Consider the following 25413-nt stretch of genomic DNA (forward strand, 5'->3'; position numbering starts at 1 on the left):
TGTATGGAAATGGATTAAGTGTCAGGCAGCGACATAACCTCACAGCTACGCTGCAGCTGAAAGAAAGCACAAGTTCTAAGTCACAAGGCCACTTACGGTGGCATTTGTCACTCATCTGTCACCGAGAGGCTGCTGAGCCCCTCGGCCAGGCCAGGCCTTGGCTGCAGAGCAGTCTCTTCCTTCTCTCTGAGGGTAGCAGTTAACTATTTTGAAGGTCTCCACCTCCCCCAAGCATTTTAGGTTCCCTTACAATGTGCAGTTGAAATGAATACACTGAAATACTAAATTTAATTTTTAAAATAGCCTTTTCTTAGCTAATCCCTGCATCTTAAACAGCTCTGCACCTTGTCTGCAGCTTGCCCTGTTTCACTGCAGGAGGGTGGTACGTCATGTTTAGCCTCTAAACATAAAGCACTCCCGGGGGTAAAGTGGTTGTGGCATAGTCCACCTTCAGAGCCCAGAAATCCTTGGCTCTGGGAGCTGCAGCTCTTACTACCTAATGCAGGTACTTCAAAGCCCTGGTCCCCGTGTGGAAATCTCACTTGTACCTGTGCACCAAGGTGCTTTTATACATCAGAAAATTAAGTCAAACCCACTCTGCTTCTGCAAAAGTGTCTTCTGTCTCCATGCAGAGGTCAGAGAGAAAACATCCCTTACCCTAATTCCCGAGGAAAAGGTTTCAGAAAAAATTGAGGGCAGATGCCAGACACACATGTTGGTGCTATGGTCTGCTTATTCTTTGAAATAACTATCTGCACTGTGAAGGGTTGAGGAAAATCCACGTGTGTGAAATGTTGGGCTCTGTGTTTTACCTGTCACCTTCCATACCTGAATTCCAGCAGGAGCAACCCTGCAGGGTGCTCTTTGCTGGGGAAAGCAGTAGGGAAAAAAGCCTCTGTTAGAGAGGAGAAAAATCACATCTGCTGGATTTGTAGAGTTGGAAGTTGTTATGAAAGTAAGAGGAGGAAGAGCGTGGTACTGATATTTTTACTGATGATCCTTGCAGGGGTGTTTTTGCAGTCAGTGGGTGACAGGCCATAGAGAAAGCCCTTAGGCCCTGGGAACAAGCTGGTGACCAATAAAATCAGTGTAAACACATTATTCAAGGGAGAATTGCTCCCCAGAAAATCCTGTAGCTTTAGTTGCCCCTTACTAAAATTTAGGATGAAGGAAGGAGAGGGCTGAGCAGAGGAATGCTAATGAGATTGTTATCCTCAGATAGCCCTGCCTGATTCCCAGGCAGCCTAAAGGGGTGGGTTCGATGGCAGAGGAGCCTTTCTAAGAGTTTGGCTGAGCTCACTGACTAGAGCTGAGCCTAAACAGCTGCTCACATCTGGTAACCCCTTAACCACTAACACATTGCAGGGACTGACGCCTGTCCGGAACACGCTTTGGGCTTTGCAGTTGCACCTCGAGATGTTTTTGTGCCACGTTTCCCATGTTACAGGTGGGGCTGGCGTCCTGAGGGGATTGGTGACTCCAGATTCTATTCCTTGCTAATTTTGATCGATCAAAGGGCCTTCGACTCTGTGTGTGGCTTCTTTGCCTCAGGGAGGTTGTGAAGCTCAGTCTGGAAGCACCCGAGCAGTGTAGGGCACCCGGGCAGGGTAGGGCACGAGAGGCATCTCCACTTTGTCCTGAGGAAAGGAGAGACTAAAAATGGCTTTTTCAGCACGTCTGGGAAATGGGGTTGAAGCCTAGGCATGCAGCGTGGGTCCCAGAAACCGGGGGGTGGTTGGGGACCCCTCAGTGAGCACTGGGAGATGTTCGGGGATCCTTCAGTGAGCACGGGGGATGCTGAGGACCCCCCTTCAGAGGCACTGAGGGGGCCGCTCTCTCAGCACCGGGGATGCTGAGGACCCCCATTCAGAGGCACTGAGGGGGTCGCTCTCTCAGCACCGGGGATGCTGAGGACCCCCATTCAGAGGCACTGAGGGGGCCGCTCTCTCAGCACCGGGGATGTTGTGGAACCCCCCGCACTGCGGTGCCACAAGATGGCGGCCGCCCCTCCGGACTGCTGTTCCCGGGGTGCCTCGCGCGCTACGCGAAATGGCCGCTAGGGGCGGTGCGCGGGACTACAACTCCCGGCACGCCCCGCGCCGGGAGGCGCAAAAAAGACTACGCGTCCCGGCGTGCCCCGCGCCGCCCCTCCCCCCCAACCCTCTCGGGCCCGGCCGGGCGCGCGCCGGGGAGGGGCGGGGGCGTGGCGTGCGCGCGCCGGCGTTGGCGGAAGTGACGCGCGTGCCGCGGTGTGTGGCGGAGCGGGCCGGGCCGAGCGCGGAGCCGAGCGGGGCCGGTGGGGCCGGTGCGGCCGGGCGGGACACGGCGGAGCGCGGCGGCTCCTCTGACACCGCAGGTGAGCGCAGGGGGCGGCCCCGACCGCCTGGGGGGGCGGACGGCGGAGGGCGCCGCCCCCTCCCCTGAGGCGGCGCCGCCGCCGGGCCGCGGCCTCCACCCCCCGCGGCGGGGCCGCCCCTCGGTATTGTCTGCGGCGCCATCCGGGGCCTGCGGGGGCCGCGACAAAGCGGGGGCGGCCCCGGGCCGAGGCAGCGGCCCCGTGAGGGGGGTTCGACACCCCCACAGGGCGCTGCTCCCTCAGACACCGCCTCGCTGGGCCGTGAAACCAGCGCAGCGCTCGGAGGCCTTGATATTGGATACAAACCCGCGCCTCGCGTGAATCGGTTAAGAGATGAGCCCATTTGACGGGTTTAATGAGCTCCGTCGATAACTGTGCTAATCTAAACTGATAAGGGGGCCTGGGCCGCGCTGCTGGTTGCGGGAGGAATCACCGCCCCATAAACAACTCGTAGCGGCTCTAAAACGCCTTTCTTTAATCTTCGGCGGCCCCTAAACCCCTCACGTGTTGCTCTTGGGTGCTTGAAGCAAATATCTTAATTTTTTACTCCAGTTTTCCCTCGTTTTTTCCCCTGGCGGGTGAGGCCGGGGCGCTGTGCGGGTTCAGGCCTGACCTCTCCTCCGGAGTGGGCGATGGATAATCTGCTTTCGTGACTGGGTTGTAAATGCAGAATCTTCAGTCACAAAGCCCTGAATTTTAATGATGGTCGGGCCGGGGATCTTCGTGGCTGTAACTGCAGCAGAATTCAGGGAAACCAGTAAATTAGGGATGTTGTGGAACAACGAGCTGCACCCTCCACACAGGAAACAGAGTTCACTGCAAGCCCTGTTGTTAGAGGATTTGTAATTTCTCATTTAATTCCTAAGATAAAAATCCTTTTTTTTTCGTGTCTTTCCTTCTGCACTTGGAGTGTTTTTCCTGCCTCACTCCCACTCCCCACCAAAATGCTGGAGTGATTTGGGTCAGAACCTCCCAGGGTGTCCCTGTGGTAGAATTCTCCCTGTTTTCTGTTCCTCAGCACTACCAGCCTTACATTTCCATTCTAAGGAGCTTTGAGCTGCTCTGCTTCCCACCTCTGCTTTTCCACCAGATGGAAAAGGTGTTATTTTTGGTCCCAGCAGTGTAGCCTGGCACTGGGTTTGTTTTCTGCAGCGGCCTGCCTAGGCTGGGACTTTTTGCAAGACTGAAGTGGCATTTGGCTCTTCCCCCTCAGAATTCCCTGCAGCTCCTGACTGAAGTGTTGTATCCAAGCCCAGGGAAACAGGACTGATCTTGTCCTCACACGTGATCGCAGAAAGCAGCTGGTTCATGTCTTAAAATGTAGAAATGGGAAGATTTATTGGTTTTATTGGAAGCTGCAGAAAATGAAATTAGGAGCGTTGTGAAGGACTGGCCTGGGGATTCCTCACTGTTCCTGCAGGATGAGTGTTTGTTGGGATATTTTCCTGTGGGGAAAAACATGAGTGGGTGTGGGGATTCATCAGGAAAAAAATCAGATATTGAGGTTGGGCCTGGGGTTCTGCTGGAACCTCTTCATGCCTGTTGTCCTGGGGCAGTGATGGACAAAGGTGGACTTCCCTCCCCTCCCTCCCGAAGCCGGAGCTTATGTTCTGTGGGAATGCTGCAGGAATGGGAAATCCAGCCCGTGATTCAACAAATGAACCTTCCAAGCTTTTACACAAACAAGTAGGGTTGGTTTCTGGGTTTGGGTCGGGTTTTTTTTTTTTTTTAATTATTTTTACCTTTCTGACTTATCTGGGTGCAGCCACCTTTGTGCAGGAGCTGCCTGAGTTCCTCACCCTGCTGAGGCACTTACCTTCAGGGAATAGTAATATCAGATGAGCTCCACAAAGTAAAGGTGGAAACACCTGCCAGTAAAAAGGAGGGAAAAAAAAAAAGAAATTAAGCTTTTTAGGCTCTATTTCCTGCACTCCATCCCCCGTGTTGGCCTGGGAACAGCTGAAGTGGCTTAAAGCAATTTCAGGCTTGAATTGGGCTGTTAAATGCACTGTCCTTTCCTGTTTTATGTTAAACGCTGCCAGTAATCCTTAGCAAGTTTGTTTTGAAAGAACATCAAAAAGAACCCGTTTTCCCTTGCAGGAATACCCGGGATCTGCTCCCATTTGTGGCACTTCCCGGGGAGCTGCAGTGACTTCCATGCTGGGGGTTGCCTTTGATTTAAAAACCTGGAATAGAGCAGGAACCCAGGCGAGTTCCTCCTCCTCCCTGCTTTCCTTAATGGGTCCTTTGGATGTGGCAGGTTTTTGACCCGGTATTATCAAGAATTTTGACCCCAAACTTGCATTAATTCCCAAGATAACAGACAGGACCGACTGGAATCCAAAGAGAAAATGCGAGGTGTTACATGATAAGCCCTTGTACTGTAATTAAAAAACGAGGCTGTAATTTGACACCCTCTTCTCTGAATTAGTCACTCTGATATGCAGACAAGGAGCTAAAATGGTGTTTTGAGAATAAAATAAAAATATTTTCCCTCTCTGCTGCACCGTTTCACTGCGAATTTCAGCACGAGAAAAACATTGAAATTTGGGTGGTTTTTTTGAGCTCCTTGCCTCACTTTGTATACTGTTCTTGAAAAAAATTAATACTAGGAGGATCAGTATCCAAAAAATACTCCGCTTTTTCAGCATTGATGTTTGTGCTGAGCAGGTACAGGAAGGGCAGCAGTGTTGTCTCACCTCAGAACACACCAGGATTTGTGAGAGCAGCCCTGGGGCTCTGAGCCCAGGGGGATGAGCTCCAGCTCGTGGCCTGATGGAGTGGCTCAAGCCGTTCCTGGGACAGGGATTCAGGCCAAATTTTGGATTTATCCTGCTCTGGACCCTCACTAGGTGGAAAAGACCTCGCTTGCCAATTGTACCTTTGTTCTTGGAGCTCAGGCCTATCACATATCCAGGACATGCCGAGAGCTCTCCAGGCCCAGTCCGTAGTGGGAAGTGAGAGGAGAGGCAGGAACTCTCTTCAGTGCCTCCTGATGTCTTCACCTGGAGCTCCCCAGGCAGTGCTTTTGTCTTCCAAAGGAGCTCTGAGAACTTGGCCCTGCACGGGGCCAGTGCCTGGTTGTTTCTTTCCCTGTGAGGTTTCCCAGCAGTGAAACTTGGCTTGTGCCATCACACACAACACTTAAAAGTGCTTTGGAAAACAAATTCTCGTTTGGAATATTGCCTTAAACATTTTCCTACTGCCAAGTCCATGTGCTTCCTGTTTTTTCCTGTCACTTTTCATTGGCCTTGGTGAGGTTTAATTTGGGAAATTAATTTGTCAGTGGATTGTGCACACAATGGGAATGGTGTTGGGGATACCTGTGGTCTCGGAGCTGTGCTGCAGTGGGGTGAAGCTGCTGCAGCCTCCACATGCAGGTGCAGCCTCCCTTCCCTGGGCTGGTGCAGGGCTGAGGAGCCTGCCCGTGCTGACTCGCCGTGCCCCTCAGTTGCAGGTTTGGGATCGGGGTCGCAGCCATGAAGGACCCGAGTCGCAGCAGCACCAGCCCCAGCATCATCAGCGAGGACGTGATCATCAACGGGCACTCCCACGAGGACGACAACCCCTTCGCCGAGTACATGTGGATGGAGAACGAGGAGGAGTTCAACAGGCAGGCAAGTCCTCCCCCGCTCCACGGCCTGTCACCTGCCTGCTCCCTGCCTGGCTGAGGGGGCAGTGCCAGGGCCTGGCAGCTGGCCTGGGACACTGGCAGTCCTTGGGGGAGGAGGGCTTAGATCAGCTCTGACAGTCATCCTGGGGAACAGACAAGCCTCTCTTTCTCTGGCAATAAATACTGATTTTCTGTAGTCTTGGTGGAAAATACAGGAGGTACAGCGTGTTCTGAGGCATCCATTAATTCCGTACTTCTCCAGGAGGGAGGGGGAAACAGAAGTGTTGACAGATGTGTGTGGCAGTTGGGAAGGGCTGGGCCGGGAGCTGGCCGTGTGTGGGCATGCCTGCTGGGATAGTCCTGAGCTGGTAATTCCAGGTGCAGTGCTGCCTCAGGAGCAGCGCTGCTGTCCCACAGGGAGTGGCAGACAGAGCTGGTGGGTGACAGTCCTGCCCACTGTTTAGTACCGAGTGCCTTTGAGCTGGCCTTCTCCATGGGGTGTGGAGGGAGCCGTCCCTTCCTCTGCTACCTGGCATCAGGCCACCATTCCCTGTCCTGTGGAGCCTGGGAAGAGCCCACCTCACTTCACACCCCTTTCCCTTCCCAACGTGCTCTGTGCACTCCGTGGCTGTGCTCCAGCAGCTGTGGCTGGGCTGCCAACATCACACATGCAGGGGTGCACTGAGCTCATCTAAAGTCAGGTGTGCTCCCAGGAACTCCATCCTCTTGTGCACTGTTTCCTGTTTGGTGGCTTTTCCCCCTGGCAACTCTGCTGTGGTTGGCAAATGGGGTGTGTAGTTCTCTGGAGCTGATTTTTCGGGCACAGACTGCGTTGTCAGAGCAGAGGAAAGGTGGGAGTGTGACAGAAGGGACATCTCAGGCAAACACCTGTGGCAGCCTGGTCACACCTTCTGCAGGCACAGCCCTCTGGGAGCCTGAGCACGTTAAACTTGGGCTGGAAAACATCAACAGGCAGTGCTAATGTCCAGACATCTGGGGAACTGACTGTAATTTAGTACTTCAGGAGCTGCCATTGAGGCACCTGTAGGGGTACAGGCTGTAACCAGAGCCCAGGAGCTGGGCAAGCCCTGCTGTAACACGAGCCTGTGGCTGTGCCTGTGGCTGTGTGCCCACGGAGTGCGGGACAGAGGCAGTGCCATCCCATTGGGATGGATGGGAGGTGCCATCCAGACTGGAGTGCTGCTTTGGGGAAGCACTGAGTCAGCATTCCAGGCGGGATTTGGAGTGCCTGGGCAGTGGCTGGGAGCACGTGGTGATGAGTCCCTCTTCCCCAGAGCACCAGGTGAGCTCATGGGTGTGTTTGCCCCACAGACAGGGACACAGATTTCACAGGAATCCTGAACTCTGCCATTGCATTTTCGGTTTGGTGTTTGTGTAGCTGAATTTCTGCTCCAGGAAATTCGAGGCAGTGGTTGATTTCAGAGTGAAGGACAAATAGGAAAACTTGTTTGAGCTTCGACTGGGTGAACTTCTAAATCTGTCCTGAATCATTTTTCCATTCCCTTATGTCTGGGAAGTCATTCACACCAGTTCCTATTTCCCTGCTTTCCAGTGCGAAGCACTGTGATGCAGGACATGGAAAACTTGTTGGATGAACTCCCTCCAAAGCTTGTTTACTGAACAACCAAACAAAACTTTGCTTTAATCTCTGCACTGGTCAGTTCTGCATGGCTTGGTTTGTCCTGCTCTCAGGACAGCAAGGCTGCATTCCTGACAGCTTCTGAGATCAGGTGGGGTTCCCCAGGAGAGCCACAGTGGGTGAACACACAGCCAAGGAGATGCTGCTTGTTCCAAGAGACAGGCAGTGGTTGTTTTCCCCCCCCGGAGTCCTGTAGGACACTTTCCTGGGGAGTGTGCCTGGCTGTGTGTGTTGGCACAGTTCCTCTCCTCATACTTGCAGCAAGTTCAGTCCAGACTAGTTGGTACAACTGAAATTTTTGCGTGGAACCATCATTTTCCTTCTCCTTGAGTTCGTAATAAGCTGCAAACAAAACAGCTGGGTCTGGGGTTGTTCTCATGCCATTCCCTTTTCCCAAGTTCCTGGGACAGAGCACTTCCCTACACTGTTAAATGCCAGCTGATGGGCTGGGCTGGGGTCCTGTTGGATAGCTGGGAAGAAGGTCAGTGGGGGGCACACACTGGGAATAAACCCCCCCAGGCTGTCGGTAATGTTTGTTGCTGAAGCGGTTCCTTCTCGTTGGACAGATCGAAGAGGAGTTGTGGGAGGAAGAATTTATCGAGCGCTGTTTCCAGGAGATGCTGGAAGAGGAGGAGGAGCACGAGTGGTTTATTCCAGCCCGTGATCTCCCACAAACAATGGATCAAATCCAGGACCAGTTCAATGACCTTGTTATCAGTGACAGCTCATCGCTGGAGGATCTGGTGGTAAATTCAGTTTCTCCTATTCTAAAGCTTGAGTCTCTGTCCAGGGCTGGTTTTTACAGCTGCTGAGGGCAAGAGAGAGTCCTTTGCAGGAGGGCTGAGCCTGTTCAAGCTGCCTGACTGTGGGGTGGGGTGCGTGGGTAGGGGATGTGTCCTCATGGGACCTGACCTATTTGGTGTTTTTTCATACCCACGTGGAGCCTTTCCCAGTCCATGGCACAAGTTCGAGAGGCTCTGGGTGTGGGGGGGATTATGAAAGCAGGGCCATGAGCAGAGCACACTGAGGGTCACTGAGCCCTGGCCCAGGGCCTGCTTGGGACTGGGAGAACCAGTGGGAAATCTGTAGAAATTCTAAGGAAGGGGAAAGCAGCCAAACTGTGATATTCCCTTCTTTTTGCTGTCTGACTTGGGTCCAGAGCTTAACTTGAAGGAAAGGGCAGCGTGTACTTATTTCCCCTCATGGAGTGTGAAGGTTCTGATACAGAGTACAAAACCCACACCATCCTGTCACAAAATTGCTGTGAGACTCGGATGTAGACCCTGACTTTTCCAAGCTAAAACAGCTGCAGGCAGCAGTTTCAGACTGAATTAAGAACAGAAAAGCCTAATCCTCAATTTCTTTGTGATAAAGAGTTCATTTGGAAGGTGCTGGTGCCCACCTCTAACTGCAGGACACTAGGCAGCAGCAGCAGCTTGCCAAGGGGGAGGACAGGGTAGTCACAGACACAGGCATGTAAAAAATCAATACAGTGTTCATACACATTAAATTCCCAGAAGTGGCTGAAGTTCCTGGAACAAGTCACCTCTTGCTTAAATAAGCAAAATTAAAAAAACCTCATGGCACGTTTTAACAGCTCAGCTTGAGAAAAGGCTATTTCAGCATGAGGGGAAGCTGCTGTGCTGGGTGCATGCCTGTGGTTGGCTGCTTATTCCCTGAGCCCTCCTCTGGCTGAAACTTCAGGTGGAGCCGAGGAAGGATGGATAATTCAGGGAGTAGCACGTGGGAGTGGACTTTTCTTGGCATTATAGACTGCTGATAAATGTATGCCTGACTGTTCCTGGTGCTCTCTGCCTCTGATTTGTCTTCAGCTTGAAAATGGAAGATGAAAATATGATTGAGCTCGATGTCTGTTTTTCCCTTCCTCAGGTCAAGAGTAATCTGAATCCAAACGCAAAGGAGTTTGTTCCTGGGGTGAAGTACTTAAACATTTGAGTAGACTGGGCCCTCTTTTGGTGGATGTAGCACAATTTCCACACTGTGAAGCCAGTATTAGAAGATTTAATTGTAAAAGCTCTCTCTTCTTGTCACTGTGTTACACTTATGCATTGCCAAAGTTTTGTTAGTCTTGCATGCTCAATAAAAGTGCTGAGACTGTTATTAAGTAAATCTGTCAAAAGTTTAATGGAAACATAATCGGGCCCTGGCTCTGTGCAAAGGAGGCAGTGAGGTAAGAAGCACCAGTCAAGTTGAGACAAAGTACCACATTAATAAAACTTTCTGCAGACTCTGACTTTTTAAACAGGACTTGGAATTTGCGGTGAATGGTCTGTTTTTACCTAAAGATGTGTTAACTGGTGCTAGCTTGCACCTGATAATGCCTTAACTTCCAAATGAAAGTGAGGAGATCTGATTGTTATGCAGATTAGCTAACGTTCCTTTGAGGTATCAGTGTTGTTACTAATGTTGATTTTCCCCTTGCAAAACACGCTCCTGGGAAGCAGCGCGAGCTTTAACCCACATGGTGAGCTTTACCCCAAATCTTACAGACCTGTACAGAGTCCTAGATCTCAGCTACTCAACTAACAGCCAAGCGATTGGGAGGCAGAAATCCCCTGTACTTTGCGGTGTGTTCCCACCTTAGAAACGTTCCAGTTGCCGATGATGTTCCAGGAATGTGAGTTTGATCACAGTTTCTCCAAGCCCCCGGTGCCCTACATAGCACTGCCTATGTAACCCTTAGCATCCAACCTTCCATAGCTGGATTTAACCAGGCAACCCCCAGCATTAGTGATTTGAGTGGTGCTTTTCCCTTGCTTTGTTTAATCATCACTACACAATAGTCTACAGCACAACGACTTTTTGGGGTTTTTTTTTTTGGTTTTTTGGTTGGTTGTTTTTTTTTTTCTCTTTTAATAAAGCTAGAACAGTTTTGGCTTCTTAAACTTCATATTTGGGTAGGTTAAGCTGCCATACGTGTTCAGTGTGAATAGTGTTTAAGTTGAAAATATTGTAAAAAAATTATATTTTTTCAAAAATATTTAAAAAAATAAATAATAGTAGAACTGATGTGGTGGCTGTCTCGTGAATGGGCATCTCGCACGGGAACTCGCTTGGCAGCGCCTGCAGACAGGGCTGGCACTGCATGTGGTGCCTGGAAGGCTGGGCAGCCTGATGGCCCAGGATCCTGGATGAAGCTGGACTCTGATCTTTTCATGGAATCACAGAACTGTTTGGGTTGAAAGGGACCTTAAAGATTCAGTTCCACCCTCTGCTGTGGGCAGGGACACCTGCCACTTGCCCAAGTTGCTCCAAGCTCCCTCCAGCCTGGCCTTGGACACTGGCAGGGATGGGAATTTCTCTCCTGGTGCTCCCTGTGCTCCCCCTTCAGTCTCCCCGTGACTGATCCCGGCTCAGCCCCACTGACAGCCCTGGGAGCAGCTCATGGTTCCAGTAAAGCTGCTCCTGGTGCTTGGCATGGGCTGTGGGAACTCTGGAACTGCAGAATTGCTTAGTGGCTGCAACAGTCCCGTCCGTTCCTGCTTCCCAACTGTTCCTAACCGTGGAATATCCTAAGCTGGACCCACAGGGATCATGGAGTCCAACCCTGGCCCTGCACAGCCCAGCCCAGCCTTGCTGTTGATGTCGTTTGGGTTGAAGGTCCAGTTAAACCAAACAAGAACACCTCAGGAGCTGGAGCTCTGCTGGGCTGGAGCAGGGAGGCAGAGCCTTCCCACAGGTGTCCTGCAGCAGAACCACATCGTTTCTACTCCAGGAGGGAGAACCCCTCCCTCGTGGGGGAATTCAGGCACATGAACCCATGTTACTGTTGCTGTGTGAAATGTTGCTGCAGTTATCCCGGGCTCTGCCTTCCCTAAGGGAGAGCTGGCCTTCCCAGAGCCAGCTGAACTACCCTGGCATTCCCACTGGAGATGGTTTAGACTCGAGCGCCTAAACACAAAAATCAGGAGATAACACACCACCATTCCACAGCTGATTTTTATCAACAGTGGGAGTTTCACCAGCGAGTCCTGCGTGGCTGCAGCTTGTCCGTGAGCTTCGGCCTGTCCACAGTCACCTTGGGGTGGTGGCAGCTGAGCGCAACAGCCAGGAGCCAGCGTGTGGAGCACCTTCCTGGCCGGGGACTGCTCTCCTGACGTTGGTTTTATCACCCTCCTGTATCCCAGCCAACTCCAGAACACCGGGATGTTTGTTGGAGAGGTCTCCACTGGGATGGAGCTGCTGCTGTCCTGCCCTGGGGTTTGGGATGTGACTGGAGCGGAGGTCAGTGGTACCCACGGCTGAGGCTGCTGCTGAGCAGCACCTGTACCACACCCAGGCTTCCTCTCACCCCTGCTCCAGCCCCAGGAGGGGGCTGTGGGGACAAGAAGCTGATCAGCCACCCCTGTGCCTGCAGCTGGGAACCCACTGCTGGCACCAGGCCGTCACCAGCACAACTAGGACAAAGCCGGCTCTGCAGGGCTCCCCACACACAAGGGTTTGCCAAGGGCTGGGGCTGAGCTGCCTCCCCCACTGCACCGGGTCAGGGCAGAGCCCACTTGGATGAAATCCAGCGTGTCTCCGTGTTGGGTGGCCTGGCAGCGAGTACAGAAAGGTGCTGATGCAGTGCAGAAGGGTGGAGGGAATGGTGCAGGAGGCAGCAGAGACACTGGTAGGGCTTGTGTGCTTGAATATTTTATTACTTTTAATGTATAATCTTAAATTAGGCTTCCTAAGGCTGGTCTGGATGCTGCCCCACGCAGAGCCCGCACCAGCGCTGGGTCGCCCTGCCAGGGCTGAGGGCACAGCGTGGAAATCCACGACCCCAGGTGGGAGTTGGTGGCCCCGGGGCTCTGGCTGGCACCAGTGGTGGCAGACAGGCTTCAGCAAGCTCTGGATGAGCCTCAGCCAGCTGAAGGTTGGGGTGGAGCGAGGCAGGGGAGTGGCAGTCCCCAGGCTGGTGCCCCGGGAACTCGGGGTGTCCCCCAGGAGCAGCGTTGCGTTTCCCTATCCCTGTGTCCGAGCCGAGCACCAGGAGCCTTGGCTTTGGCCTTGGCGGGTGCTGATGGAGCCCGAGAGCACCTCCGGGAGCTCGGCTGGGCCTCTCCAGCGCTGGGCGGGAGCGCCGCCCTCGCTCAGACCTTGGTGCACACCGACACCCCGTCCGTGCCGTCCTGCCCGGCCAGGGCCTCGCCGCCGCCCCGGGCCCTGAAGCCCGTGAAGAGCGGGCACACGGGCACCCGGCGGAGCCACCGCGCCCTGCGCACCGCGCCCATCCCGAACGGGAAGTCGTAGCTCCTGAGGCTGGCGCTGGTCGTGCTGTCCGAGTGCGCTCCCGCCTTCCACTGCACCAGCCCCCGCTCCTCCTGCGTCCCTGCGGCAGCCGCGATGCCCAGCGTCACCCCCTGGCCCTGCCACCCCTGTGACAGCTCTAACCCGACACGAATCTGCCCCCGGCCCTTCCCACTCCCCCCTCGCCCCGGCTCCGAGTGTTGCAGTTACCCGGGATGGTGTTGTCCAGGACGAAGGCGATGGTTCCCCCGACGAACATCTCCGTGGTGAGCAGCACTGTCAGGATCTGGTCCAGCTCGGGGACACCTGTGAGAGAGGGGGATGGAGCCGGGCTGTGCTGTCATGAGCGGATTAATCAGTGCTTCCCTGGGGTGGGCGACCACCAGGGAAGTCCCCCCTCCTCTCTCCCTAAATACTCCAAATTAGGGCTTTTCTTGGCTGAGGGTACCTGTGTTAATGGCCCCAGGATGGGAATCCAGGTAGTTTGGCAGCGTGAGCCCGAAAAACATGGCAAAGCCCAGCACGAAGAGGTTTCGGGAGGAATTCATGTCGACGAACTGCAGGTTGGAGAGGCCGACGGCCGTGATCATTCCTGCCGGCAGAGACGCGGCGATGCAGGCGGAGGTGCCCGCGGGAGCCGGGCACCGGCAGAGGCTGCCCCAGCAGGGGTGTAAGGAGGCAGTCACTGTCCCACCCAAAACTGCCCTGCATCCCTTGGGCTCACCAGCCCCAAAATCTGCGGGGACATGGCCCAGGGCTGCTGAGAGCAGCGCTCCGGGTTTGGGGGCGGCTGCGGCGCAGTTACCGAATAAGGTGCAGAACATCCCGCCGAGGACGGGGTCGGGCAGGGAGGCGAAGAGAGCCGTGAACTTGCCGACGGTCCCCAGCACGAGCATGATCCCGGCGCCGTACTGGATCACCCTCCGGCTCCCCACCTGCACAGAGACACCGGCGGGTGGTGACGATGCCCGCGCCCCCCGGCGCAGCCGGGACCCCTCCCCGGCTCCGGTACCTTGGTGATGCCCAGGACGCCGATGTTGGGGCTGGAGGAGGTGGAGCCGTTGCCGGTTCCCAGCAGCCCCGCGATGATGCAGGAGATGCCCTCGGTGAAAATGCCCCTGGGGAACAACGCGGTCGGGCTGGTCCCCATCCCACTCTCCTGCGGCATCCCTGACCGGTCTTCAGGGATGCCACGGTGTGGGCGGGCTACTGTGGACGGGGCAACAGCTGGCTGTACCTGTTAATGGCATGCACGGGGGGCGGGGGAGCCCCTGCCAGCCGGGCACAGGAGTAATAGTCCCCGATGGACTCGATGATGCCCGCCAGCGTGGCACTGAACATGCCCAGCACGGCCGCCGAGGTCACCGTGGGCAAACCCCACTGGCCTGCCCGGGGTCAGAGCAGGAGGTCAAGGCTGGGGGCACCCCCGACCCTCACCACTGTGGGGCCCCCGGTGGGTGTTCCCCAGCCCCGGTGACGCTGCACCAGCTCCCCACATCCCCCAGGGCCAAGGGGTATCAGGAGGCCCAGCCCCGTGGGGCTGCCAGGCACTCACAGGGGTAGGGAACCCGGAACCAGGGGGCCACGGACAGGATCTCCCCCCGGGCGTCCGTCCTGGCCTTGTACCCATATTCCTCGGGCTGGCTGGGGAAGACCCCGGTGCGCGTCAGGACGTAACAGAACAGCCACACCACCATGATGGCCAGGATGATCTGCAGGGCAGACACCAGGGAAGCACCCACAACGCTACAAACCCATGCCTGGAAAAGCAGGGATGTGGGGGCACCTCAGGATGCTCCCAGCCCGTCCCTACCGGGAACATCTTGAATATTTGGATGCGGAGCAGGACGAAGCCGTGGCCCCGGCGGTAGCCAGGCAGGCAGATGGCAACCTGCCGCAGGTACTGGGCAAACAGCACGATCAGCAGGATGGTCCTGAGGGAAGAGAAACACAGGGTTCCTCGTGCCCCTAGCGTCCTCCTGGCTGTGTGTTGGACAACCCTACCCCCTGTCCCCCCCTCCCTGTTCCGTACATCACAGCGATGCCCCAGTGGGAGCCGGCCCGCTCGCCGGCCGCCTGGAACACGGACAGTCCGATGAGGGACACGGTGGGGGTGACAGTCAGTGGCCCGATGTAGCTGAGCAGCGCCCCGGGCAGCCCCAGCAGCCCGATGACCACCTCCACCAGGCTGGACACCATGATGGCCCCCTGGATCTGCAGGGTATGGAGAGGTGGAGGGAGGGGGGGTCAGCAGCCTGCCGGGGGTTTTGGGGTCCCCCAGGGGTGGTGGCAGGATGTACCTCTCGCATGCGGGGCTGCCAGATGTGGGAGGTGTTGAGTGGCAGTGACCAGTTGCCATAGATCTGCTCTGGGGATGGAGGGGGGTCAGGCGGTCCGGGGGGGGCAGGGAGCAGCTGGACACCCCCCTGCACCCCCTCTGCCCTCACCTTCGGGAGGGCATCGCCACTTCTCCAGGGCCAGGATGGACTTGGCAGGGACGAGGAAGGCCAGCGCACTCGCCTGGAAGAGGGGCAGCCTGGGGGGACGAGAGGGGATCCTGCGCCCGCGGCCCGGGGGTGGGCAGGGGGTCCCGCCAGGGCCACGGCTCTACCTGATGCCCACGGTGGTCTGGATGAGGGTGGTGATGCCCACACAGGTGAAGATGGTGCCGATGAGGTAACTGACGGTGAGCTGGTCCTTGCCCACGCACATGCTCTCAGCCAGCAGGAACGGGACGGCGATGGTGCCGCTGAAGCAGGTCAGGTAGTGCTGGGGGGCGAGGGGGGCTCAGCAGGGCTGGGGGGGCCGTGGAGGGCCCATGGCACAGGGAGCAGGGGCTTGGGATCTGCCAGTGGGGCTCCCCCCTTCCAGGCTGTACCTGGAAGCCGAGCAGGATGCAGAGGTACCAGGGGGGCACGTCCTCAATCTTGTAGAGCATGTCCATCTCTGGCCGGGGGGGCCTGGTGCCCACCCTCGGGTCCTGCTGTGTGGGGGCACAGTTCAGCCCTGGCTCACCCGGGGGACTGGGGGCAGGGAGTGGCAGCCCACACTGTCCCCACAGGTGGCACAGGCTGCCCCGTGGGAGCCTGTGTCCTCAGGGATGGTGAAGGGTCCTGGCTGGCTGGTCTGCATCCCATGGCATGTTACAGATGGATTTGGGGTGCTGTGCTGCCCACGGGGTGCCCCAGTACTCACCTTGCCTGCCGCAGGCAGCTCCTTCCCGGGGGTCTGTGGGGGTCCCGCAGCAGCCAGAGCCAAGTTCCCATTCTGGCAGTGAGGGTGAGGTGGGGGCTGGGTCAGTGTGGACCCGGGTGTCCCATGGAAACGGGGCTGGGCTCTGCCCTGGGGGTGTGGGGGGACACCGGGCCGTGGCTCAACCTGTGTGTCTGTCAGTCCCACCCAGCACCACCTCTGACCCTCCAAAGGGGTCTAGGCTCCAAAACCCACTGCTCCCTCTGTGATGGTTTGTCCCTGGAAAGTGTGGAAGGGGGTTCCCACTGGCCCTAGAGTGCCTAGGCCACCCTGCAGGTGCTGGGAAAGCTGGTACAAACCAGTCCCAGACGCAGCATCTCTGCATGTCCCATTGGTCCCGGGAATCCCCGCAGTTCCCAGGCTCATCTCGTCCTTTGTAGGCCCCAGCAGGGCATCCTGACCCTGCTCTGGCCATCGCTGGGGTCAGTACCGCTGGTCACCACCTCCCTCCCCGCCACCCCGGGATGTGACCAAGGGATGGGGATGGGGACAGGGATGGAGGCTGCGTTCACCTGGGGCTGAGCCAGGTCCCCCGAGCGGGTCCCCATCCTCCGGCGACGCGTCCCCGGCGGCGATGTCACTACTCGGGGGGTTTTATGGGCGTGGGAAGGACTTTAGTCACCTCCCGGGCGGTGGCGGTGGCAGGGGCGGAGGGCGGGAGGGCGGACATTGGCTGCGGGTTGTGAAACCAGGGAGCGCAGCCCCGGGACGGATCAGCCATTAACTGCTTTAATTAGGGCTGCACCCATCGGGAGCACCGCGTGGTGAAACATTAGAGCCGGTGGGTTACAGAGTAATTCCCGGCTCGCCGGGAGGGGCATCGGCCGGTGCCGCATCTCCCCCGGGCTGGGCGTCGAGGGACAGCGGCGACAGCGGCGACAGGCGACACCGGGAGGGCTCCCACCGCCCGGCACGTGTCGGCTCCCGCCGGGGACGAAGTCGGCTCCGAAGGTCGCCGGGGCATTAAGCATTAACCGCGCCGGGGCTACAGCTCGTTCTGCAGCGCCTTGGGGGGGGCGGGCGCCCCGGCCTTGCCGCCGCCGCAGGGCCCCTTGTCCCCGTGGCACAGCAGCTCCCGCAGCGCCGCCGGGCCCCGCCGGTGGCTCTCGTAGATCTGCGCCTCCCCCTGCTCTCCCACGTAGCCGTGGCACATCTTGGAGAGCCTGCGAGGAGCCGGGGTGGTCACGCTGCATCCCCAGCCCTGGTGGGGGGACGGTGCCCGGACCCCCCCGCGTTGCCAAACCCGCACTTACCTGTCCGGCCACGGCCCCCCCGACACCATCACGCTCACGGGCTCCTGCCTGGGCAGCCCCGGCCCCGCCAGGCGCTTCTGCCCGTCCAGCTCCTGCACCCCGTAACTGCGGGGAGAGGGGGAGTGGGAGAAAAAAGGGTCCCTGGGGACACCCCTATCCCTGGGGACACCCTGATCCTTGGGGACATCCTGATCCCTGGGGCACCCCCATCCTTGGTGACACCCTGATTCCTAGGGATATCCCTGTCCCTGTGGACATATCTATGCCTGGGACATCTCCATCCTGGGGGACACCCTAATCCCTGGGAACACTCCTGTTCCTGGGAATATCCTGATCCCTAGGGATACCCTGGTCCCTGGGGCACCCCTGTCACTGGGGACACTCTGATCCCTAGGGAGACCCCTATCCTTGGGGACACACTCATCCCTGGTGACATTTTAATCCCTGGGCAAACCCCATCCCTGGGGTCAACCCCATTTCCAGGGACACCCCACTCACCTCTCCCAGCCCTGTGAGCAGCTCCTCTCCAGCACCTCCAGGTAGTCAGACTCCTTCAGCGCCTTCCTGCCCACCTTCCCCTCCGCCCTGCTCAGCTGCTCCTCAATCTGCGGTGAAAAAGGGCAGAATCCGGGCAGTGAGGGTGGCAGCCTCTCCATGTCCCTGCTCCCAAGCAGGACTGGGATCTGCACCCCCTTCCCTGCAGCCCTGGCACCCGCAGCACTTCTGCAGGGGTTGGTGGGTCCACGAGGAGCTCCAAAAGCCCTTTGGGGTGCCAGTGGGGGAATATGCCTCAGTGGGGTGCCCAGGGGAACCGGCAGCGTCTCCCCAGGCTGAAGCAGCCCTTTAAGGGTTCTCGCTCGCAGTCTTGGGGGTCCATCTCCCCCATGCCCACCTGGAAGGCGATGGCTCGGCAGGCGTCACAGCGCAGGGATTCGGGCATGTGGGGCGAGAGCTGCTCCTCGGGGCTGAGCCGGGGCGCGGGGATGGAGCGGGACCGGGCAGCGGGGGGGTCCCCGCACGTCTCCTCGGCCCCCGTTCCCCCCAGCAGGCTCAGGGCCAGCCATGCCGCCAGCGCCGGCCCCATCCTGCCTCTCCCAGCCGGCCCCATCCTGCCACGCTGCCGAAAGCGCCGGGGGAGCTGCAGGGTGGCTTTAAACCCCCCGGGGCCAACGCACCTGCATCCGGCTGGGACGGCCCCGCCGGCCCCGGGGCAGGAAGGGGATTGTGTGCGTGGGTGTCCCCCTCCTCCAGCACCCGCTCTCGGGGAGATCTGTGGTGGTGTTCAGCTCTGTAACGACTTATCCCTCCTCCTCCACCCAAATCCTTCCCGGGATGGTGTGGACCTACCGGGGTTGGGGCTAGGTGGGAGTTTGGGACTCAGGGATGGGGCTCAGGGATAAGGTTTGGTGTTCAGGACTGAGCTTTGAGGTTAAGCGCTGGGATTTGGGGTTCCAGGCTGAGATTTGAGGTTGAGAGTTGGAATTTGGGGTTCAGGACTGGGGTTTGGAGCTCATGGCTGTGGTTTGGGGTTCAGGGCTGGGGATCAGGGCTCGCTGATGACTGCAGAGTCCCCTCCTGCTCCCAGGGGTTGGGATTCATCTGGTGGACACTCCAAGACAGACAGATGGACTGCAGGTTCTGAGTGCCTCAGCCTCTCACCCTCACCCCTTACAGATCTTACAAGCACAGGATGACTAAGCAGGTTTAACATTGCCTCAGCATTTTTATTACTATTTTAGTGTGTCTGTGCTGGAACCGTGGCTGGGGGCGCTGGTGGTGGCCAGGCCATTACTCCCCCTGTGCCGACCAGCCCGGGTCACCCTTAGGATGGGACCAGAAGACAGGGGGAAAGCAGGGGCCTGGCATCTCGTCCCTTTGCCGGCAGGGGTCCATGACTCCATGTCCCCCCCAGGGCTGTCAGGTGTTCACACTGGAAAATACCCTTTTTCTCCCCGTTTCCATGAGGAGCCAGCGAGGTCCAGCCAGCGCCCACTCAGCCGTGGGCAGGGGCTCTACCGTGCCAGGGGTGATGCTGACTATGGGACTAAAGCCTGGCCACGGGAAGGGACATTCCAGGAGGGTGCCTCTCGTCACATCCGGAGCTGGGGTCCCTTCTCGGGGCTGGTGGGGGCAGGGGGCTGGGCGGGGCTGGGGCTGGCGCGCATCCCCGTGGGGATGTAGTACAGGCTCTCCAGGTACCCACAGTCGGCCCCCCGTAGCAGAAGTCCCTCGCTCTTGGGAGCGGAGCTGGGGGTCCCTGCCAGGCCGGGGTTGTCGGCAGCCGGCAGGTCGGGGTGTGGTGGGGAGGGGGCGGAGGGTGGGGGCGGCGCCGGGAGCCCCGGGAAGCCACTGTAGGGTGTGTAGGATGGGCCGTAGACTCCCGGGGCCATGACCAGGGGGTTGAAAGGTGCCTGGTAGAGGCCGGTGTGAGATGCCACCGGCGGGACGAGCACCTCGAGGTACTGCCCGGTCTCGGGGTCGTAGAGTGTTTTCATCTGCGGCTGCCGCGGAGGCTCCACGAAGTAGCATTTGCCGCTGCTGGGATCGACCAGCATCCTCCGCTGCGGGGGCGGGGGGGCGGCCAGGGCCTTGGGGGGGCTCTGCCTGCTCCTGCCACTCGGGGAGGCAATGTCAGTCCTCCTTAGGAAGTGGGGACCATCCTCCAGGTGGGGCTGGGCTGGGGGCTCAGAACTGGCTGGGCCTTCAGGGGGCCGGGCCAGGGGGGGCTCAGGGCTGGGTTTACTCCAGGGTGCTTCCCCACCAGCCAGGGGATACAGCCCCGGTCCCAGTGGAGCACTGGCTGAGCTGGGGACCAGAGGGGATCCAAAGAAAGAGCTGGAGATGCTGGAGACTGATGGATGTCCAAGGGAGGCTGGGACTGGGTTGGTGACCAAGGAGGATCCAAAGGATGAACTGGGGGGGTTGGGGACCAAGGGGTTCCCAAAGGATGCACTGGATGGATTGGGCACCAAGGGGTTCCCAAAGGATGCACTGGATGGATTGGGCACCAAGGGGTTCCCAAAGGATGCACTGGATGGATTGGGCACCAAGGGGTTCCCAAAGATTACACTGGATGGATTGGGCACCAAGGGGTTCCCAAAGGATACACTGGATGGATTGGGCACCAAGGGGTTCCCAAAGGATACATTGGGTGCATTGTGGACCAGTGGGGACCCAAAAGACATGCTGGATGGATTGGGGACCATGGGAGACCCAAAGGATACACTGGATGGACTGGGGAAAGAGGGGGACCCAATGGATACACTGGTTGGATTGGAGACCAAGGAGTTCCCAAAGGATGTGCTGGCCAGGTTGGGAACCAAAGGGGTCCCAAAAGACTTATTGTTGTGGTTGGAGACCAAGGGAGTCCCAAATGATGTGCTGGCCAGGCTGGAGGCAGATGGGTAGCCAAAGGATGAATTAGTCACGTTGGTGACCATGGAGGTCCCAAAGGATGCACTGGACAGGTTGGGAACCAAGGGGGGCCCAAAAGATGTGCTGGCTGGGCTGGAGACTAAGGGGGTCCCAAAGGATGCACTGCCTGGGTTGGGAACCAAGGGAGTCCCAAAGGATGTGTTGGCTGGGCTGGGGACCAAGGGGGTCCCAAAGGATGCATTGCCTGGGTAGGGGACTGAGGGCAGTTTTGGCACTGGCAAGGGTTTGGGGGCTCTCTCAGGCATTGCCAAGTAGTTGGAGTTGTCAGCGGGGGCCGCAGGAGGGTGTGGCTCTGTGGCTCCCGGCCACTGTGGTGAGAGCTCCCAGGGCTCCCTCCACTCTGGTAGCTGCCTGGGGGCACCTTCACCTCTCTCCCCGGCTCGGAGCGAGGCAGAGGGGCCGGTGCCACCAGCAGAGCTACCGCTGCCCACTGACACCCTCCGGCTGCCCGGCGGCTCCTGCCTGTGCTCGCTGGCCCGTGGCTCCGCCACGCTCCTCGCGACCGGTTCCGCAGGCCGGGGGTGGGCGCTGCCGCCGGCCGGGGGTCCTGCCCGGGGGTCCCCGCTGTCGCTGCCCCCAAGCCACTGCCCTGTCACCTCGCACCCCTTGGCCATGTGGGGCCCTCCAGTGCCACCAGGGCTGCGTCCCTCCTTCACGGGACTGGGTGGCGATGGAGGGAGGAGAAGGGTCTTCTCTGTCCGCAGCACGGCGCTGCTCTGGGCCGGGGAGCCCTCCCTGGCCACTGGGGACGGCCGACCCACCAGGACGTGCAGGTGGGTCTCCACATGTGGCATCCCCTCGGCCAGCGGCGCCCGCGGTGGCACCCTGAGCTCGCTCCGCTCCCGGCGCGGGGGGGACGCCGGCGGCTCCTCCACGGCGGCTGCTTCCCTGCGTGTGGCCTGGACCCTCGTGATGTTGATGGGGGAGCTGTGGCTGGGCGAGGGCTGGCTGCCCCCCGAGGGGGGCTTTGCGGGCCCCTCGGCGCACACTGGGGCTGGCTCTCGGCCGGGGGCTGCCGGCACCTCCTCCCCGGCCGGCTCGGCCGCGGGCTCCCGGCGGCACACGGAGGTGCAGTGGATGACCAGCGGGGCGGCCGGCAGCGGGTCCGCGTTCCTCGCCGGTGCCGCAGTGCCACGGGGTGCGCTGGCAGTCCCGAAGCTGAGGCTGTAGCTGCTCTTCACCAGCTTGCGCACGTCTCGGGGCTGCGGGACGCGCCCCTTCCCCTTCTCCTCTGGCTTGGGGGGGATGGCCGGCGGGGACCGCCGGGGTGCCGGGATGCCAGGGCTGGGTGGCCGGCGGGGCGCTGCCGGTGGCTTCTCCTCCGGCCGGCTCTGCGGCAGCTTCCTCAGCTCCTGTGCCCGGGGGGCGAAGTGACGTCGTGGTGCCGTGGTGGGGAGTGCCCGGCTGTCGGCCTTGAAGGGGAGGGCTTGGGAGTGGATGGGGCCGATGGCTCGCTCCTTCAAGCTGGGCCACGGCTTTGGTGCTCTCCCAAATCTGGGGGCGACATCCAGCACCTTCCCCACCCCGGGCTGGCCTTCGAACAAGGCGCGGGCTCGCTGGTAGCAGATCCTCTCCGACGTCGGTTCCTCCCTGGCGCTGGGCAGCCAGCGGCCCTCCAGCACCTCCTGGTACTTCATCCTCTGGTTAAGCTCATTGAAGGTCTTCCTCAGGTTGCAGACAGTCTCCCTGGTGGCTTCGCTCAGCACCACCCCCTTGGTGGGATGGGTGGTGGTGGTGTCCCCCACGGACACGGGCATCCCACCGCCCCGCAGGTCCTCGGCCGAGAAGCTGCAGTCTGAGCGCGACAGTGAGCTGGACTTGCCCTCCAGACCATCCCCCAGCAGGTCGGTGCCGGCGGAGGACGGCCCCGAGGAGGTGGAGCTGCCCCGCAGCCCCTTCTGCTCCATCTTGATGCGTTGCTCGTACTGCATCTTCTTGGCCAAGACGTTTTTCACGAGGCACGAGGCCGCCCTGGTCCTGTCGGTGCCGGTGTCCAGGGAGGCCGTCTTCATGAACTGCTGGTAGTTGAGCCTGAAGTCGTCGCCGATGGCCCTACCCTTGCTGGGGGGCTCCTTCCTGGCAGGGGGCTGGGGCTGGGGCGCCGGGCCGTCCCCCCGGGGACCAAAACCCGTCTCCTTCCTCTCCTTCCTCTTCAGCAGGATCTGGCGCTTGGGCACCGTCCTCTTCTTGCCGTGGCCTTTCCTGGCCTCTCCGCTCTCCAGCTCCACGTCCACGCACTCGAACTGCTCCTTCCCCAGCAGCTCCCCGTCCACGGCGGCGGGGAAAGGCCATCCCACCCTGCCGTGGAGGGCTGTCCCTGCGCCCCGGGGCTCCCCGGGGGCCGCCGGCCACCGCCGCGGGCGCCCGCCGTCCTCCGACAGCGAGTTGGAGAGGCTGGACGAGGTGTGGGAGCTGCACATGTCGAGGCGGGCGGCGGGGAGCCCCGAGAGGCTGCGGAAAGCCCTGGCCGTCAGCGCCTGCACCTCGCCGTCCAGCTCGTCCGAGTCGCTGGGCGCCCCGCCGAGCATCCCCCCGGGCTGTCGGGGCACCGCCGGCTCCCCGCCCGCCGCCGCGGCCGTCCCGGGCTGCCGGTCCCTTCCGCGGGGACCCATCCTGCCCCCCTGCCCCGGCGCTGGGCTATTCTTAGCCGGGCCGGACAGCTGAGCCTGCTGCGGGCGGGCGAGGGGGCCGGGCGGGGGATCGCCTGGGGCCCCCGCCGGAGCCCAGCGCTCCGGGGCAGCCCGGGGGGGCGGCCCCTCCTCGTCCAGATACTCCAGGCAGTCCTTGAAGATCTCCGTGCCGTCCGAGCACAGCGCGGAGTGGTAGGAGGACACGGAGGAGCCCGACATGCTCTTGGCGAGGTCGTCGCGGGGCAACCCGGGGAGGTTTCCCTCCTCCTCCTCCTCCTCCTCCGCGGCCGGCCGGCCGTGCCCCCCCGAGCGGGGACCGTCGCCGTCGGGGCCGGGCAGCTCGGCGGGGGACAGCAGCACGGGGTCCCTCTTCCCGCGGGGCATCACGGCAGGGGGGGCCCCGGCGGAGCCAGCCGGGGCCGGGGGACCCTCCTGGGTGCTGGGGCCGCTCCGCCGGGGCCGCTGGCTCGTCCTTCTGGCTCGCCCGCCGTGCCGGCGGCTGGACCCGGCGGGGCAGAGCAGCCCCTCGATCACATGGACTCAGCGAGCGCCAGCCGGGCGAGCCGATGCCAAGCGCATTGCAGGGATGCCGCGGCCGCCCCCGGCCTCGGGGACTTGCCGGGGGGCCGCCAGCACCACCCCTACCCCCTCACCCTGCCACGCTGCTCCCCAAAACCCCAGGCGAGGTCCCAGGGCATCCCTACACCCCATACGGGTCCCCGGGCGTGTGATCCCATGGAACGAGCTGAGCTGCTCCGGAGCTGGCAGACCCCTCTGGGGACGCCCCATCCCCGGTGCTGAGGGCACAGCAGAGTCCCAAAGCTGCAGCTCTGCCCCCTCATGGCTCATTTCCCAGCCCCTCTGCCCACCTTGCCACAGGGATGGCGTGTCCCCATGCTGTGGGTTCCCCAAACCCCATCCTGCCCCGAGCAGTGGCTCCCTCAGATTTAATCCAAGCGGCCAGGAACAAACTCAACGCTTGGGATGACCCCGGGCACAGAGTACCCCTGGGACTCACAGGAGCTGACCGATGGACCGCTACCATGTGTCTTTTTTGGGGAGACCCAAAACCAGCAGCTGAGGTGGTTGGTGTGGCACGAGGGTCTCTGCAGCTTCCTGGCCCAAATCGCTGCTGGTGGAGCCCAGTCCCAGTTTTTGTGGGGATTTTTGCTGTGAAGCAGCAGTAGCAGGTGCTCCCCAGTGCTGCCAGCCCCAGAGCAACCTGATGCCCAAGTCCTCTGGGTTCATGCAGGGACTAAATTTAAACCTTGGCAAGGAGAAGGAGGCGAGAAAAGCTTCCCAGAGAGCTGGGTTGGTGCTTAACCCTTCACTGCTGAGCTGGGCTGGGTTTGCAGGTGGCATTTGTACCCATGGGGAGCAGAGGGTACCTTGCCATGGGCAGCACTCACTGGCACGGTGGCCTTGGGCAATAGAGTGTGTGTGATTTCAAATTCCCAAATCCCTAAATCCCACCCTTTCTTCACAGAAAGGGTGGTCAGGCACTAGCACAGGCTCCCTGGACAGTGGTGGAGTCCCCCATCCCCAGAGGGACTTAAAAGACATGTAGATGTGGCACTTGGGGACAGGGTTAGGGGTGGCCTTGGCAGTGTTGAGGGAGTGGTTGGACTTGATGGTCTTAGTGGGCTTTTCCAACCTAAATGATTCCATGATTCTATGGAATATTGATTCTATAGCTGGGTCACCGCTGGCTCCAGCCCTGGGGACGTGCAGGCAGCCCCTGCCCACTGCTGGATTTGCAGTGCCAGGGGATGTCCAGACCCACAGCACAGCGGGGGATGTGGTTCCCCTCCAGTTGAGCTGACCCCTTAATCCCCAGCTGCTCCAGATCCCAGCAGGATGCTCCTTCATTCTCCCTCCTCTGCCGAGGGTTGTACCCAGAATCCCAGTGCCACCAGTAGCTGGTGGGAAAGGGAGGTTTGTCCAGCCCACTGGTGTCCCCC

The 25413-nt window shown here is 59.7% G+C and overlaps 4 protein-coding genes across 6 annotated transcripts; 1 reads left to right on the top strand and 3 right to left on the bottom strand.

Moving 5' to 3' along the window:
* The first annotated feature begins 2220 nt into the window (after positions 1-2220).
* On the top strand, positions 2221-10659 carry PAIP2 (poly(A) binding protein interacting protein 2). Its single transcript, XM_050312362.1, has 4 exons — positions 2221-2356; positions 5808-5973; positions 8196-8375; positions 9520-10659. The coding sequence occupies exons 2-4, from the start codon at positions 5836-5838 to the stop codon at positions 9583-9585; spliced, it is 384 nt and encodes a 127-aa protein (XP_050168319.1). The 5' UTR covers positions 2221-2356; positions 5808-5835; the 3' UTR covers positions 9586-10659.
* Positions 10660-12587: 1928 nt separating this feature from the next.
* Positions 12588-16729, bottom strand: SLC23A1 (solute carrier family 23 member 1). Of its 3 annotated transcripts, none has more exons than XM_050312332.1 (15): positions 16647-16729; positions 16078-16149; positions 15761-15862; positions 15494-15651; positions 15330-15418; positions 15183-15250; positions 14915-15096; positions 14696-14816; positions 14438-14594; positions 14120-14267; positions 13895-14000; positions 13688-13817; positions 13331-13474; positions 13093-13188; positions 12588-12964 (listed from the first exon to the last, which is right to left on the bottom strand). In XM_050312332.1, the coding sequence occupies exons 1-15, from the start codon at positions 16680-16682 to the stop codon at positions 12726-12728; spliced, it is 1848 nt and encodes a 615-aa protein (XP_050168289.1). In that variant the 5' UTR covers positions 16683-16729; the 3' UTR covers positions 12588-12725. The 3 variants fall into 3 exon arrangements, with proteins under 3 accessions (XP_050168289.1, XP_050168288.1, XP_050168290.1); XM_050312331.1 differs by having other exon boundaries at positions 15761-15865; XM_050312333.1 differs by lacking the exon at positions 15761-15862.
* A 118-nt stretch (positions 16730-16847) lies between these two features.
* Positions 16848-18471, bottom strand: MZB1 (marginal zone B and B1 cell specific protein). Its single transcript, XM_050312359.1, has 4 exons — positions 18280-18471; positions 17886-17992; positions 17388-17492; positions 16848-17297 (listed from the first exon to the last, which is right to left on the bottom strand). Exons 1-4 carry the CDS (start codon positions 18469-18471, stop codon positions 17120-17122), a joined length of 582 nt encoding a protein of 193 aa, XP_050168316.1. The 3' UTR covers positions 16848-17119.
* A 1006-nt stretch (positions 18472-19477) lies between these two features.
* Positions 19478-23836, bottom strand: PROB1 (proline rich basic protein 1). Its single transcript, XM_050312490.1, has one exon. It carries the CDS (start codon positions 23834-23836, stop codon positions 19478-19480), a length of 4359 nt encoding a protein of 1452 aa, XP_050168447.1.
* Between the last annotated feature and the right edge of the window lie 1577 nt (positions 23837-25413).

This window comes from Myiozetetes cayanensis, unplaced genomic scaffold (assembly GCF_022539395.1).
Source record: "Myiozetetes cayanensis isolate MyiCay16 unplaced genomic scaffold, myiCay2020 scf17, whole genome shotgun sequence".
NCBI classification, from domain to species: domain Eukaryota; kingdom Metazoa; phylum Chordata; class Aves; order Passeriformes; family Tyrannidae; genus Myiozetetes; species Myiozetetes cayanensis.